Raw genomic sequence first — 16,213 nt, 5'->3', positions numbered from 1 at the left:
GTTTAAAACATATGCTGGATATACTGAATAAACTAAGCATGACATGGCATATAAGCATTCAATCATGGCATATCTAAAGCTGAACATATAAAGTCATCATGCATATTCACAGGGAAAAACTAAGCTGATACTAAGAACTGAGCTACGCTAATACTGAGCTACTGCTAGAACTGTACTGAATTCACGAACTACTTTATGAAAGGTTGAAAACCATATACATATAATAAGTGAAAATACTAAACATGCTGCTGATGGGCCCGGTAACTGTACGTGCTATGCGCGCATCTCTAACTAGACCCGGGGTTGCAAGTCCCGAATTTAGTAGAGCTACTAGGTTATCTAAACCTAGGGACCGACTATGGGAGCCCAGCCCAATGGATATCTAATCCAGTACAGTGCCAACTGAAAAGTAAAATACTGAGTATAGCTAAACTATTCTAAATTGCTGTTTCTAGGTTATCTGAACCTAGAGCTAAGTTGTCTGAACCTAGAGGCGACTGTGGGAGCCCACCCATTGGACCGTAGTCTCATAAAACTGGACTAAACTAATGTGCTGTTTTAAACGCTCCTAATGCATTTAACTGAGCTATTAAACATAACTGAGGTGGCATTTAGCTACACTAACATTTTACCGAACACTTAGTGTTCTCAAACTCTCTCCTCTAATAGGGAGATCACCTCTAGGCACCCGACAACGTCTAGAATCTCCAACTAAAGGGGAACAACGTGTCCGGCCCGTCTAAAGGTGCTCAACTAGATCCCTAATCCTCGAGGAGGGTTAAAACACACCCTATGTGCCGAAAAACCTGCATATAGCTAAAACTAAAAGTATGCAATCAAACGAAAGCTATTATACTGCAAGTGAGAGGTTTCTTACCTCCTATTCGGAATTTCTTACGATTCTATTCGCTAGAACTCCGGTGGAGATGATCTTCTCGACGATCCGCTCGCGTCTATGTGTTCTTCTCGCGAAGGGGAACGTCCTCGTATCGAAGATCTCGCCGGAAGAAGTTCCCTTGGCCCTTGGGGCTTGGTGTGCCGTGCATGAGGAAGAGGAGGAGAAGGGAGAGGCGGTGGTGGTGTTGGGTCTCGGCGTGAGGGTTTTGTGAGGAGAGGGCTGCCGAACCAAATTAAACCAAACCCAACTTAAGTTCTTAATTTATATTAAGTGGATTATTGAACCCAACTCTAATATAAATATAATTGGTTCCTCTTTCTTTTAGCACGGCCCTGCTGGGTTCACCGGTTACTAAGGCTAACTAAAGGTTTAGCGGACCCGAGAGGTCTCGGGTTCGATTCCCGCTTAAGCCTTTTTATTCTTCTAATTATTTTTGCTACTTCAGCTACTTGGAAAATTCCGGAAAAATATCTAAAAATTCCAGAAAAATTATAGAATAATTCTAATGCAAGTTTGAGAATTTTCGGGCGTTACATTCCCCCATACCTTATAAAAAGTTCGTCCTTCTGGGTACTTCTGTCTCATGCTGGCTTCTGTCTCCCAAGTTGCCTCTTCTGCTGTGTGACTTTGCCAAATGACTTTAACTAATGGTACTTCCTTGTTCCGCAATTTCTTAACTGCTCGGTCTATTATCTGAATAGGCCGGCTATCATAGCTGAGGTCCTCGCGGATCTGTACCGACTGGGGCTCAATCACCTGGGTGGCATCTGGGGTATGCTTCTTCAGCATAGAGACATGAAATACGTTGTGGACAGCTGACATTTCCTGGGGTAGCTCTAGCTCATATGCTACCTTGCCCACTCTTCGGCTGATAAGGTATGGTCCCACATATCTGGGACTAAGTTTGCCCTTCTTCCCAAAACGCATCACTCCCTTCATGGGAGCTACTCTGAGGAACACTGTATCCCCGACTGAAAACTCTAAGGGTCAGCGCCGTGTATCAGCATAGCTTTTCTGGCGGCTCTGAGCTGTCTCTATCCTCTGGCGGATCTGCTGTATGGCTGCTGTGGTATCTGCGACTAGATCTGTCTGAAGCTCCTTCTGTTCACCACTCTCATACCAGCAGATTGGAGATCTACACCTCCGCCCATAGAGAGCCTCGTAAGGTGCCATGCCGATAGTGGCCTGATAGCTATTGTTGTATGCAAATTATGCTAAGCTCAGATATTTGCACCAACTTCCCTTGAAGTCTAGGGCACACGCTCGGAGCATATCTTCGAGTACCTGATTTACTCGCTCTGTCTGAACTTTAACTTAGTGCCCAACGCTGACTGTACACACTCCTAGAAGTGTGATGTGAATCTGCTGTCTCTATCCGAAATGATAGTTCGTGGGACTCCATGAAGTCTGACGATCTCCTGAAGATACAACTGAGCTAACTTCTCCATGGAGTAGGATATCTTGATAGCTAAGAAGTGAGCTGATTTAGTCAACCTGTCGACTATTACCCAGATGGCGTCAAAACCATTCATGGTTCTGGGTAGTCCCACTATGAAATCCATAGAGATATCCTCCCACTTCCACTCTGGAATCTGTATAGGCTGCAGAACTCCCCCTGGTCGCTGATGTTCTGCCTTGACCCTCTGACAGGTGAGGCAGGTGCTAACATATCTGGCGATGTCTCGCTTCATCCCGGGCCACCAAAAATGTTTCTTCAGGTCTTGATACATTTTAGTGGAACCTGGATGCATCGCATAGGGAGTCTTGTGAGCCTCATCTAAAATCTGTCTCCGTAGCTCCTCCTGATCTGGAACACAACACCCCGCTATCGGACACTCTGAATTCTCTACTTTCTGATTCTGCTAGCCCTTGCTTGATTTTCTGAATTCCAGGGTCCTGCTCCTGAGCTGACTGAATATCACCAAGCAAGGTAGACTCTAAGGTCATAGTAGAGAGCTGTCCAACGATGAGTTCGAGACCGAAATCTACGATCTCCCTCTGTAGGGGAGGTGACATGGCTGTAAGAGATGATAAGGTAGCACTGGATTTTCTGCTAAGTGCGTCGGCTACCTTATTGGCTTTCCCTGGGTGGTGGAGGATGTCTATATCGTAGTCTTTGACCAGCTCAAGCCATCTGCGCTGTCGCATATTCAGATCCTTCTGAGTGAAGAAGTACTTCAAACTCTGATGATCTGTATACACTCTGCACTGAGCTCCATATAAGTAATGTCTCCAAATTTTGAGAGCAAACACTACTGCTGCAAGCTCAAGGTCATGAGTAGGGTAATTCTTCTCATAATCCTTGAGTTGTCTGGAGGCATAGGCGATCACCTTACCGTTTTGCATCAGTACTGCTCCTAGTCCCAACTTAGAGGCATCACTATAGATGTCAAAGTTGCTGGTGTTGTCTGGTAGAGCCAAAATGGGAGCACTGGTCAATCTTCTTTTTAGCTCATTGTTGTTCTCACGATCCTCCACCGAAATTTCTTTCTTTGGTAAGAGTTGCTGGGAGGCTATCCCGGAGAAGTCCTCTACAAACTTTCTGTAGTACCCTAATCCCGAAAGCTCCCGATTTCGCCGGCGTTCTTAGGTCTCTTCCATTTACTTACTCTATCTTGTTGGGATCTACCATAATACCATCCTTGGAGATGATGTGACCCAGAAGACACCTGATCTAGCCAAAATTCACATTTCGTGAACTTGGCATATAGCTGATTCTGCTGAAGTGTCTGCAGTACTGTCTTCAGGTGCTCTGCATGTTCTTCCTGAGTAGATAAGAATGTCATCGATAAACACAATAACAAACTTATCTAAATACTCTCTGAATACTCTGTTCATGAGATCCATGAATGTAGCTGGAGCATTGGTCACGCCAAAGGGCATGACTACGAACTCGTAGTGTCCGTATCTGGTTCTGAATGCTGTCTTGGGTATATCACCCTCCTTGACTCTGACTTGGTGATATCCTGATCTGAGGTCAATCTTAGAGAACACTGCTGCTCCCTTTAACTGGTCGAACAGGTCATCTATTCTGGGAAGAGGATACCTGTTCTTGATCGTGACCTGATCTGTAGTCTATGCACAATCACATGCTTCCATCCTTCTTCTTCATGAACAACACGCGCTCCCCATGGTGAGTGACTAGGCGCTGGGAATTGTCCTCACGTCTCGGAGTTCCTTCAGTTCTTCTGGAGCCATGCGATATGGCGCTTTGGAAATAGGATTGGTCCCGGGAAGAGCTCTATCTCAAATTCAATCTCCCGATTGGTGCTAGGCTCGGTAACTCTTCAAGGAAGACTACTGGTAGTCACATACAACTCGGACCCTTGCTAGCTGTTGCTGTCTGGGATTGACTACATGTGCTATCAACTTCTGTGCCTTCATAGCTGAGAGAAATTTTCTGGCTTTTCTCTTTGGTTCTCCGATGTACTCGAACTGTGCTTCTGCTTCAGGTTAGAATACGACCTTCTGTTTACAGCACTCTATGGAAGCACCGTATTTGATCAGAAAGTTCATTCCAAGGATGACGTCGTAGTCAGTCATTTCCAGCAGGATCAGATCACAAAAGAGTTCCCTGTCTGCTATAATGACCGGCACTGCTCTGAGCCAGTGCGTGGATGCCATGATCTCTCTTGAAGGTAGTGCCGTCAAAAATTGTTCACTGAGTACCTCTGAGGGTATTTCTAATTTTTCGGAGAACATCCTGGCTATATATGAATGGGTTGCCCCAGTATCAAATAGAACAGTAGCACTATACTGAAAAATGCTAATCTGACCTGTGACAACTGTCGAGGCATTGGCTACGTCCTCTCTGGTGAGTGAGTAGATCCTCGCATTCGCCATAGCTGGAGGGGCTTCTAATCTGCCCTGGCTGATAAGTGGACCTTCTAGGGCGGCCTGCATCTGATATAACTGAGCTGGCTGGGGCTGAGGAAGATCAGTCTTGTTCGGGCACTGCTTGGCCATGTGCCCTTCTTGTCCACATTCAAAGCATCCTCGTGTGCCCTTGCGACAAACCCCTGGGTGGAATTTCCCACAAGTAGCACACTTTGGATAACTGGGTCGCTTGCTAGATGGCCCTCCTTTTGGGTCACTTCTTGATTTGCGCTTGCTGTTGGAGTTCCCTTTCCAGTTAGAGCTGTGGCCTTGCTGTTTTTGAGTGTGAGAGTTTCCTTGGCCTTTGGACTCTAAGGAGACCTGCTTCTGCTGCTTTATGCTGTTCTGGTAATGCTCTGTGGTCAAGGCACTGCTCACTAACTCCTCTGTGGTTTGTGGCCTATGTATGCCACCAGCCACGTTCACTGCTATCTCTGGCCTCAGCATCTTGAGCATCAACCATATTCGTTCCTTCTCTGTACTGACTAGCTCTGGGCATAGACGAGCCAACCTGTTGAATCTCTTCACGGCTTCCTCAACTGAAAGGTTGCCCTGACGAAACTCAGTGAACTCGTCGTAATGGCGGTTTGTAACCCGTACGTGAAAGAACTCCTTCTCGAAGTCAGCCCATGACATCTGGTTCACTGGGCGCTTCGTTCTGATTCTTTCCCACCACATGCGTGCGTCTCCTGTCAGGCAGAAGAAGGCACACTTCACCTTCTCGTGTTCTGGCCAGTCCAGAAGCTCCATCGTGCTCTCCAGTGTTTTGAACCAGACTTATGCATCCCATGGTTCACTAGTTCCTGAGAAGTTCTCTGGCTTTACTCGCTGCCACTGGATCAGATAGGCTTCCTTTCTTGGCTCAGCTGCTGCGGCTGCTGGTACTGGTGCTGGTGCTGGTGCTGTAGGCTGAGCTGGTGGAACCTCTAAGACTACCGGAGTCGTCAAATTCGGTTCCGGGGTGACTGTGGGGGTATTCTGCTGATTAGTGCTGTAACTGAGCCACTAATGCTGTAAGGTCTGGAGGAGGCACTGAACTGCCTGCCTCTTGCTGGGGCTCAGTAGCTAGTGCCCTTCTAGCTGGGCGTCCTCGTGCCATTTCTAAAGACATAGAGAACATAACATAACTACTGTAATCACAGTTATATAACTACTGATATCATGTTTAAAAACTATCACATACTAACAAGCAGTAGGCATATAAACATGAACTGTAATAACAAAACAAGGAGCATAAATTAAGTAGAGGTATTCTTACTTGGAAGTTGCAGGTACAATGCTGATGTGTGTGTAGGAAGTATGGAACACTGCTCTGATACCACTCTGTAACGACCCGCCTTCTGATCACTGGCTGTAAGGCCGATCGTCACAATAATGCTAAACTATACTGTGCGAAAAACTGGGCTAATTAAAAATTTTACTCTACTAATGACGGATACAACTGGTAAGAAGGTCTAAAGACCTTCTTTACTGGCGTACACATGCTAAGGAGGGGAAACTAGACACCCCAACTGAACTAGGGACTAGAACTAAACTTCCCAACTACCCACAGACCTGCCGATCGATCCACAGATCGATCGGAGCTGCGGTCGTTCTGTTCCCAACTGGATCGGTCGGCTGACCGATCCAGGTGTGGCTGGATCGGTCGGCAGACCGATCCAGGCACCTGAAGCTCTCCTGGAACGCTACTGTATCGTGCTGGATCGGTCGGCTGACCGATCCAGGAGGATACAGTAGCATACTGTATCTGTCTGGATCGGTCGGCCGACCGATCCAGTGGCACTGCCCAGGCTCTGATCGGTCTGGAGACCGATCAGAGTTCTGATTTCGTCCGGGGACTCTGATTTCAGCACTTTGGCGTGCCAAAACCTCACACAACAATTCTAACAAGGCTAGGAAACACTCTAACAATGGAAACTAACATTCTCACATCATAAACGAAGGGTTCTAAGCATAATAGAGTGCATAGCTAACTAATTCATAGTGATTAACAACTAGAGTGCAAATAACAAAATACTGTAAAGTTCTGATGCTTAAGTAAAACTTGCTAAAATCCCTTAGAATCTTTTATTCCAGTTCCTGCCACACACATCTTGATCTGCATTGACCTCCAGCCTCCGCTACTGGTCCACTTTTCATTTACCTTTATCTACAGTATAAGAAAAGTAGTATCTATAAGCTAAAAAGCTTAGTAAGAAACTATCTACCTCACAAAAATATGCAACGATGCAAATATGATTTCAAATCATGCTGTTTAAAACATATGCTGGATATACTGAATAAACTAAGCATGACATGGCATATAAGCATTCAATCATGGCATATCTAAAGCTGAACATATAAAGTCATCATGCATATTCACAGGGAAAAACTAAGCTGATACTAAGAACTGAGCTACGCTAATACTGAGCTACTGCTAGAACTGTACTGAATTCACGAACTACTTTATGAAAGGTTGAAAACCATATACATATAATAAGTGAAAATACTAAACATGCTGCTGATGGACCCGGCAACTGTACGTGCTATGCGTGCATCTCTAACTAGACCCGGGGTTGCAAGTCCCGAATTTAGTAGAGCTACTAGGTTATCTAAACCTAGGGACTGACTATGGGAGCCCAGCCCAATGGATATCTAATCCAGTACAGTGCCAACTGAAAAGTAAAATATTGAGTATAGCTAAACTGTTCTAAATTGCTGTTTCTAGGTTATCTGAACCTAGAGGCGACTGTGGGAGCCCACCCATTGGACCGTAGTCCCAAAAAACTGGACTAAACTAATGTGCTATTTTAAACGCTCCTAATGCATTTAACTGAGCTATTAAACATAACTGAGGTGGCATTTAGCTACACTAACATTTTACCGAACACTTAGTGCGCTCAAACTCTCTCCTCTAATAGGGAGATCACCTCTAGGCACCCTACAACGTCTAGAATCTCCAACTAAAGGGGAACAACGTGTCCGGCCCGTCTAGAGGTGCTCAACTAGATCCCTAATCCTCGAGGAGGGTTAAAACACACCCTATGTGCCGAAAAACCTGCATATAGCTAAAACTAAAAGTATGCAATCAAACGAAAGCTATTATACTGCAGGTGAGGGGTTTCTTACCTCCTATTCGGAATTTCTTACGATTCTATTCGCTAGAACTCCGGTGGAGATGATCTTCTCGACGATCCGCTCGCGTCTACGTGTTCTTCTCGCGAAGGGGAACGTCCTCGTATCGAAGATCTCGCCGGAAGAAGTTCCCTTGGCCCTTGGGGCTTGGTGTGCCGTGCGTGAGGAAGAGGAGGAGAAGGGAGAGGCGGCGGTGGTGTTGGGTCTCGGCGTGAGGGTTTTGTGAGGAGAGGGCTGCCGAACCAAATTAAACCAAACCCAACTTAAGTTCTTAATTTATATTAAGTGGATTATTGAACCCAACTCTAATATAAATATAATTGGTTCCTCTTTCTTTCAGCACGGCCCTGCTGGGTTCACCGGTTACTAAGGCTAACTAAAGGTTTAGCGGACCCGAGAGGTCCCGGGTTCGATTCCCGCTTAAGCCTTTTTATTCTTCTAATTATTTTTGCTACTTCCGCTACTCGGAAAATTCCGGAAAAATATCTAAAAATTCCAGAAAAATTATAGAATAATTCTAATGCAAGTTTGAGAATTTTCGGGCGTTACACCCTAGGCATAAATTTTAATGGCCTATGCCTTAAGCCGGACTTGTGGATGGACATAAGGGACTTGAATTTTTGAAAAGTTGACATGTGATAAAAAGGTAGTATAGTAAAAGTATTTTCATACCTAGTTCGGACATCCCTACAATAAATTATATATATATATATATATATATGTGTGTGTGTATGTGTGTGTGTCAATTGCTAATCATAAACCTTGAAAACCTTCTTATCACTATTGTTCATGACTTCCAGTTGATATCTCTAGGCTCATATAGACTCTGGAGTGCTTTAGAAACTTTTAATATTTGGAATAAGTCCAATCAGAACTCTCTTAGTCCATCAATAAATTTTAATTGAAACCTATTAATGGATCTAGAATATTTGAATTTCTAAAAAGTTGACATATAATGAAAAAGGGTGGTACAGTTAAAGTTTTTATGTTGTACATGTCTGGTAGTTCTAACATTTCTACAATAAATTATGTGTATCAATGTTGATTTCCGGAGACTATAACTTTTAACTCGTAGAATAAATATTCTTTATGTTAAATCGAAACTCATTCAAAAATATACTTTTTCATTCAATGAAATCCATAACAGTCCAATTTAAAATCCAAAAATTGAAGTAGGCTCAACGCTGATTGGACACAAAATGCACCATTTGTATGTCGGGAAGGATTTCAGTCAACTGATGATTTAATCCAAAAATTGAAGTAGGCTCAATGCTGATTGGACACAAAATGCACCATTTGTATGTCGGGAAGGATTTCAGTTAACTGATGATTTTATCAGAGTAGGAGAAACAACACATCTCAAGGAGAGATCAAAATCAGAAAGCATTATCACAAACAAGCACATTTTCTAGCTTCAAGTCTCTGTATACAACTCCAAGCATGTGTAAAAAGTCGAGGGCAATTAGTACTTCAACAACTAAAAATCTATTTGAATTTTATTTGAAATTTCAAATAAAAATAATTTTGATTCAAGTACGATTCAAAAATAAAATTAGTGTTTGGTTCAACTTGTTGAAATCTCGATTCGAGAGAATCGAACTATATAATTTAAATTTGAATTCAATTCGAATTATTTAGATTTTAATTTGAACATATTTAAATTAAAAATTATGTAAAGTATAAATTCGAGTTCGGCTAAGCTCGTGGACAATTGAATAAAATATTATAAATTTAAATTTGATTTGAAAAAACTATTGAATACCGAGTTCAGTTCGAATTTAATAAATTCGATTATAAATCAAATATATTTTTCGAACTCACCCAAAAAACTCATAAACATGTTACATTTATTTGCACCCTAGTTGCCTACACTGAACCAAGATTCTAGCTTGACCCTGCGTGCCGATGATCTCAGCGGAGGTGCAAATACCGTTCGCCAAGGCCTGCGAGCTCTTCGTCCTCCAGCTCACTATCCGCTCCTGGCTCCATGCCGAGAAGAACAAGCGGTGCACCCTGCAGAAGAAAGACTTCCTCGTCGACATCGTCCCGCAGGAGTCAGGACGGCCTCGACGCCGTAGCAGCAGCCAAGGACGACGTCGTGCTCACCCCCAGGGTGCGTAATTATTACGCTCCACTGCGGCGGGGGCTCATGGGACAACTGGCGGACATGTACGGGTATCTCCTAAAAGAGATAAAAGAGAATTACTAGAATTGACCGGATCAAATCATTAAATCAAATCAAATTAGTTTTAGGATTATTCTAATAATTCTGTTATAATTATTAGAATGATTCTCAGAATAATTTATAGAATTATTCTGTTATTTATTAATTGGTTAATTGACCGAGTACTTGTTTAATTCCTATATATTGTATTGTCTTGAGGGCAAATATTAACAAACAATAAGATTAATTATTACTCTCCTATTTTATCTTCTTTCTATTCTTCTTTTAACATGGTATCAGAGCCATGATCCTTCGTTCCTTTTCTTTATCTTAATTCTCCCTCACAAATCCTCTTCCCTTCCTTTTTCTGCCACCACCCAAGACAAAAGAGGAGTTTTTCTTTTGAAACCGCAAAAATACAAGACGACAAAAGGGCTTCTCCTTTTGTGCTATCGCCGCTGTCCACCGAACGCCGACCAAACCTCGACGTCGACAACAAGTGGTTGCTCCAGCCAAGGCTTCTATTTCCTCCAAGGGGAGTTTCTCCAAGCGAAATGCCCCCTTTCCGGCGATCCAGTCTCTCTACAAGATAAGTTATTTTACTTTAGATGTCAAATACTCAACACTATCAAGGAGGCCAAAAACAAAATTCAGTCCGATGTCAAATTTGTCGCATCATTGGCCATACTGGAAATTTATGCCCTAAAAGATTTGATTACTGTCGGGTAAAATGTCAAATTTGTCACATCATTGGTCATCCTGGAAATCTATGCCCTCAAAGATTTGCCTCAAATTTCATTGGTTGTTCTACAGCCTCAAGACAACCGTTTATTTCATAAGCATATCCTAAAGCTCTCTCATCTGTGCCTACTTGCTGTAAAACCCTAGAGTTTTCATCTACTGATTGGTATATTGACACTGGAGCAACTCATCATGTCACATCGGATTATAATATCCTTACAGACGTAATGTCATATTATGACTCAGATACGGTTCAAGTAGGCGATGGCTCAGGTTTACAAATTGCTAATCTTGGAAACACATATATTCATTTATCTAATCGAACTTTTCACATGCGCAATATCTTTCATATTCCATCTATCACTAAAAATTTACTTTCTACCCGTCAGTTTTGTCTTGATAACAATGTCATTTTTGAGTTTCATTATAATCATTATCTTATAAAAGATAAAGGAACAAATGCTATTGTGTTTCATGGGAGAATCAAAAATGGTCTCTACTATCTTCAAAGTTCTTCAATCAAAGCTTTTGTTGGTGAACTCACAAATAAACCAGCTTGGCATGCTCGACTTGGTCATCCTTCTCTTCATATTGTCCAGTCAATCATCAATAGGTATGGTTTACCTACTTCCATTACCTCATCTCCATCTCATTCATGTAGGGCCTGCATGGAATCTAAAAGTCATAAGCTACCTTTCTATTCATCTGATTATGTTTCTAATTTCCCACTTGAATTAATTCATTCTGATGTTTGGGGCCCTGTACCTGTTTTATCTAACCAAGGTTTCCAATATTATGTTACCTTTATTGATCATTTTAGTAAATATACTTGGCTCTATCCTATGAAAAGAAAATCTGATTTATTGGATATATTCTGTAAATTTCAAAATCAAGTTGAACGATATTTTAATCGTAAAATACTTTCTTTTCATTCTGATTGGGGAGGTGAATATCAAGCTCTCCATCGTCATCTTGTCTCTTGTGGAATTGTTCATCGAGTCTCTTGTCCTCACACTCCGGAACAAAATGGCTCTGCTGAGAGAAAACATAGACACATAGTCGAAACTGCCTTAGCTCTTCTTCATCATGCATCAGTTCCACGTAAATTTTGGGATGAAGCTGTTACCACTGCTGTATATCTCATAAATCGACTCCCTACTCCATTGCTCAATCATAAATGTCCTTTTGAAACACTTTATAATCAAACTCCTAATTACACTTTCCTTCGAATTTTTGGTTGCGCATGTTATCCATGGTTACGCCCTACTCTAAACACAAACTTGACTCTCGTTCACAACAATGTGTTTTCCTTGGTTACAGCAATTTGCACCATGGTTATCGTTGCTTACATATACCAACAGGTCGAATTTATATTTCACAACATGTTACTTTTGATGAGACTCTATTCCCTTTTTCAGTATCTTCTTCGATCTCTCCTCCAGATACAAGTGGCACCTTCTTAATACCACCTCATATTGTCAGAAATGATGTCATCCTAGGTCCTGCTCCGCTCTCTAATAACTCCCCTATACCATCAGAATCACCTCAGGATGCTGCTCCAATCTTGGAAGCCTCGTCGGTCGAAGATAATATGCTCTCTAGTTCTGAATCCTCGGATAATGCAAGTCCGTCATCTACATCACCATGTCAGCCTACTTCCTCATCACCATCAACAAGTGATTCAGATGATAATGCTCCTCGTCGCATGCTTCCCATTAGTGACATTTATGAACGTTGCCCACCAAATGAGACTCGATATCCTCTTCCACGGGCTCTAGTGGTTTCTTCAAAATCTATTGAACCAACTTGTTTTACGCAAGCAAATAAGGATCCAAATTGGCGTAGTGCAATGGCTACAGAATTTGATGCACTTCTTCGCAATGGAACATGGAGTCTAGTTCCACGCACTTCCTCAATGAATGTTGTGGGCTCTAAATGGATATTCCATCTTAAGTATCAAGCTGATGGCTCTCTTGAACGATATAAAGCTCGACTTGTAGCCAAAGGTTTTAGTCAGCAACCAGGTATTGACTTCAATGACACTTTTAGTCCAGTCATCAAGATTACATCTGTCAGACTATTATTATTGATAGCTGTTAGTTCCAATTGGCCTGTACGCCAATTGGACATCTCAAATGCGTTTCTCCATGGTCATCTTGAGGAAACTGTATTTATGGAGCAACCACCTGGGTTCATTCATCCACAATTTCCATCTCATGTTTGCCAACTTAAGAAATCTTTATATGGTCTTCGACAAGCTCCTCGTGCATGGTTTCATCGACTATCCAATTGGTTACAATCTCAAGGATTTTCTGGATTAAAGACTGACTCATCTCTATTTCACAAATATAATGATGGGTCTATGATATTTTTTCTTATTTATGTGGATGACATCCTGATAACCGGTAATGACCACAAGGGCATCATAACTTTATTAAGTCTTCTCAATCAAGAATTTCCTACCCGAGATTTGGGCATTGCTCGTTTTTTTCTTGGTATTGAGCTTATTCCACATGAGGATGGCTATCTTCTCTCTCAGAGTAAATACATCACTGGACTTCTTCAAAGAGCCAAAATGGATGGAGCACGTCCGGTCTCTACACCAATTGCTATAAACAACTCTCCATCTGCATCCTCTCCTGCTCTGTCTGATCCACAGATTTATCGAAGCATTGTTGGAGCCTTACAATATGTCACTATCACACGCCCTGATATTACTTTTGCAGTAAATCGTGCTTGTCAATTCATGCATGCTCCAACTGAACAAAATTGGGATAATGTAAAAAGAATACTTCGCTATCTCAAAGGTACTATTCTACATGGTCTTCTTTTATATCGTCAATCGTCTCGAGATTTACATGCCTATAGTGATGCGGATTGGGCAAGTTCTCCTGAAGATAGACGCTCTACTAGTGGATATGCAATATTTCTTGGACGAAATCTTATCTCATGGAATTCGAAGAAGCAACTTACGGTATCTCGTTCAAGTACTGAGGCAGAATATAAAGCTATAGCAAATACAACGTCTGAAATTATTTGGCTTCAATCACTTCTCTCTGAACTTCATCTTGCATCAAATATTGCACCAAAAATTTGGCGCGACAATATTGGAGCAACATATCTCACAACAAATCCAATCTTTCATGCTCGTACAAAACATGTGGAGATTGATTTTCATTTTGTTTGTGAACGTGTGACAACTCAACAATTATCCGTCTCTTATATCTCTGTTGAGGATCAAATTGCTGATATCTTTACTAAGCCATTATCCAGACAACGTTTCAACAAGTTAGCAAGCAAACTCAACGTCAAAGATCTCCCGTTAAGTTTGTCGGGGGGTAAAAGAGATAAACGAGAATTACCAGAATTGACTGGATCAAATCATTAAATCAAATCAAATTAGTTTTAGGATTATTCTAATAATTCTGTTATAATTATTAGAATAATTCTCAGAATAATTTATAGAATTATTCTGTTATTTATTAATTGGTTAATTGACCGAGTACTTGTTTAATTCCTATATATTGTATTGTCTTGAGGGCAAATATTAACAAACAATAAGATTAATTATTACTCTCCTATTTTATCTTCTTTCTATTCTTCTTTTAACATCTCCCGCAGGTGTGGCAGACATCGGAGGACTGCGGCGGCAGGCAGAGTTTCGATGTGCAGGGATTTGCCTCGCCGCTGCCGCCACCACCAGGATCAGCTAACTAAAATAGAACGATCGATTGGATAGTAGAGAAATATTGCCCATCTTCTACGTTGATATTGAATTCAACTGAAATGAAATGTCTTTAAGGCTGTTGTAGTCAGTGGCGGATCTAGATAAAAATTTAAAGGGGTGCTAGATAAAAATTTAAGACAGTGTAAATCTTGAAAACCACATAGTCAGGCACATACCCTTTGGTCTTCACTAGCTCCTTCAACCTCCCTAACATCTCATATATCTGCTCTGTAGCCTAGTGTGATTGGCGATGCGCTGTGAAAACAAACATCTTGTTTGATACATATATCCAGTGGCATTTAGTCTCCTTCCTTACCCCATTAGGTTGCATTAATCTCCTGACCTCTTTAGCTTCTTCCAACATTCCATGCGATGCATACATAGTTTCCAAAGTTATGAAGTTTGATCATAAAGAGATTTTGTGCCACTTTGCTACCGAGTTCCAAGTTCCTAAACTTCCTACAAGCTGCAAGCAAAGCACCTCACACAGATGAATCAGGATGTATTGGCATTGCATCAATGAATTGCATTGCTTCATCCAAGTGGCCAGCTCGTCCAAGCAAGTCTACCATGCAAGTATAGTACTTGCATCCCTGGTGGACAAGCTCATTATGATTGCAAGCTGAAAGAACACTAACAAATGTGATGTAGTTTGGGTCAATCCCCAAATCCATCATTTCATCAAACAATTTGATCACTTTGTATTCATGCCCATGTTGTTAGAAAGCAATTATCATGGATGTCCAAGCGACCATATTTAATTGCTCCTTTGCCTCATCGAAGGTCTGATATGCATCTTCCAAGCAACAACATTTTACATACATGGTGATCAATGAACTCCCAACACATTGGTTTTGGGCACACCTAGTTTTCACTATCAAATAATGGACTGCAGCACCCTAACCCCATGAAGCTAGCATGGCCAAAGCTTGGAGTAAGGTACAAAAAGAAGGTTTCATCTAGGAAAACTCCCTCTCCCACCATATATAGGAAACAACCACAAACATCTTTGGGGCAATCACTTTCAAACCAACCCATCATCATAACATTCCAAGTCACAACATCTCTATCAGAGCATCTGTCGAACACCTTCACAGCTTTTTCCAAGCACCCACATTTGTAGTACATGTCAATGAGCGAGTTCCTCACATAGGCCAAAGACGACTCCACTGCAAGCTTAACTGCCAAGTCGTGCACCACTCTCCCAAATCCGATGCTACACACAGTTGAGCATGTACTCAGCACGCTGGACAAGCTCACTTGATTAGGGATCAAGAGCCCATCATCATTCAACAACAAGCGAAAAGCTTCCATCACGATTTGCGTCACAGTACAGCTTGTTGCAGACATGCCCACAATCAACACGTTCCAAGAGATGAGGTTCCTCATAGCCATTTTGTCAAACACCTTTCAGAAATCCTAGACACGTTCGCACTTCACGTACATGTTGGTCAAGGCGCTAGCAACATAGATGGCAGCCACGACGCTGTTCCGAAGCACGAGGGCGTGCACCTGGCTGTCGAAGCGGTCTGCGTCAGCGTCGATGCAAGCGGGAAGGATGGAGGAGATGGTGTGGGAGTTGGGAGCGGGGGCGGCAGAGGCATGGAGCTGGGGGAAGAGGGAGAGGGAGTCGAGGAGCCGGTAGGAGTGGGAGATGTGGGCGATGATGGACTTCCAAGCGACGACGCTGGAG

The 16,213-nt window shown here is 42.2% G+C and overlaps 1 protein-coding gene across 1 annotated transcript; it reads right to left on the bottom strand.

Annotated features, from left to right (window-relative positions):
• Positions 1-15,002: 15,002 nt before the first annotated feature.
• LOC122013611 (pentatricopeptide repeat-containing protein At1g50270-like) lies at positions 15,003-15,915 on the bottom strand. Its single transcript, XM_042569864.1, has 2 exons — positions 15,519-15,915; positions 15,003-15,142 (listed from the first exon to the last, which is right to left on the bottom strand). The coding sequence occupies exons 1-2, from the start codon at positions 15,913-15,915 to the stop codon at positions 15,003-15,005; spliced, it is 537 nt and encodes a 178-aa protein (XP_042425798.1).
• Positions 15,916-16,213: the final 298 nt, after the last annotated feature.

This window comes from Zingiber officinale, chromosome 8B (genome assembly GCF_018446385.1).
Source record: "Zingiber officinale cultivar Zhangliang chromosome 8B, Zo_v1.1, whole genome shotgun sequence".
NCBI classification, from domain to species: domain Eukaryota; kingdom Viridiplantae; phylum Streptophyta; class Magnoliopsida; order Zingiberales; family Zingiberaceae; genus Zingiber; species Zingiber officinale.
Note: the sequence above shows the minus strand (reverse complement) of the source record. Positions and strands in the feature narration are given on the sequence as shown.

What these genes read in the sequence shown, in the direction of transcription:
- LOC122013611 (XM_042569864.1), bottom strand. Translation starts at nt 15,915, where the DNA reads ATGGCTATGAGGAACCTCATCTCTTGGAACGTGTTGATTGTGGGCATG. An exon ending in TTGCCCCAAAGATGTTTGTG is followed by an intron (nt 15,143 to 15,518) that starts GTTGTTTCCTAT and finishes GTGTTCTTTCAG; the next exon opens with CTTGCAATCATAATGAGCTT.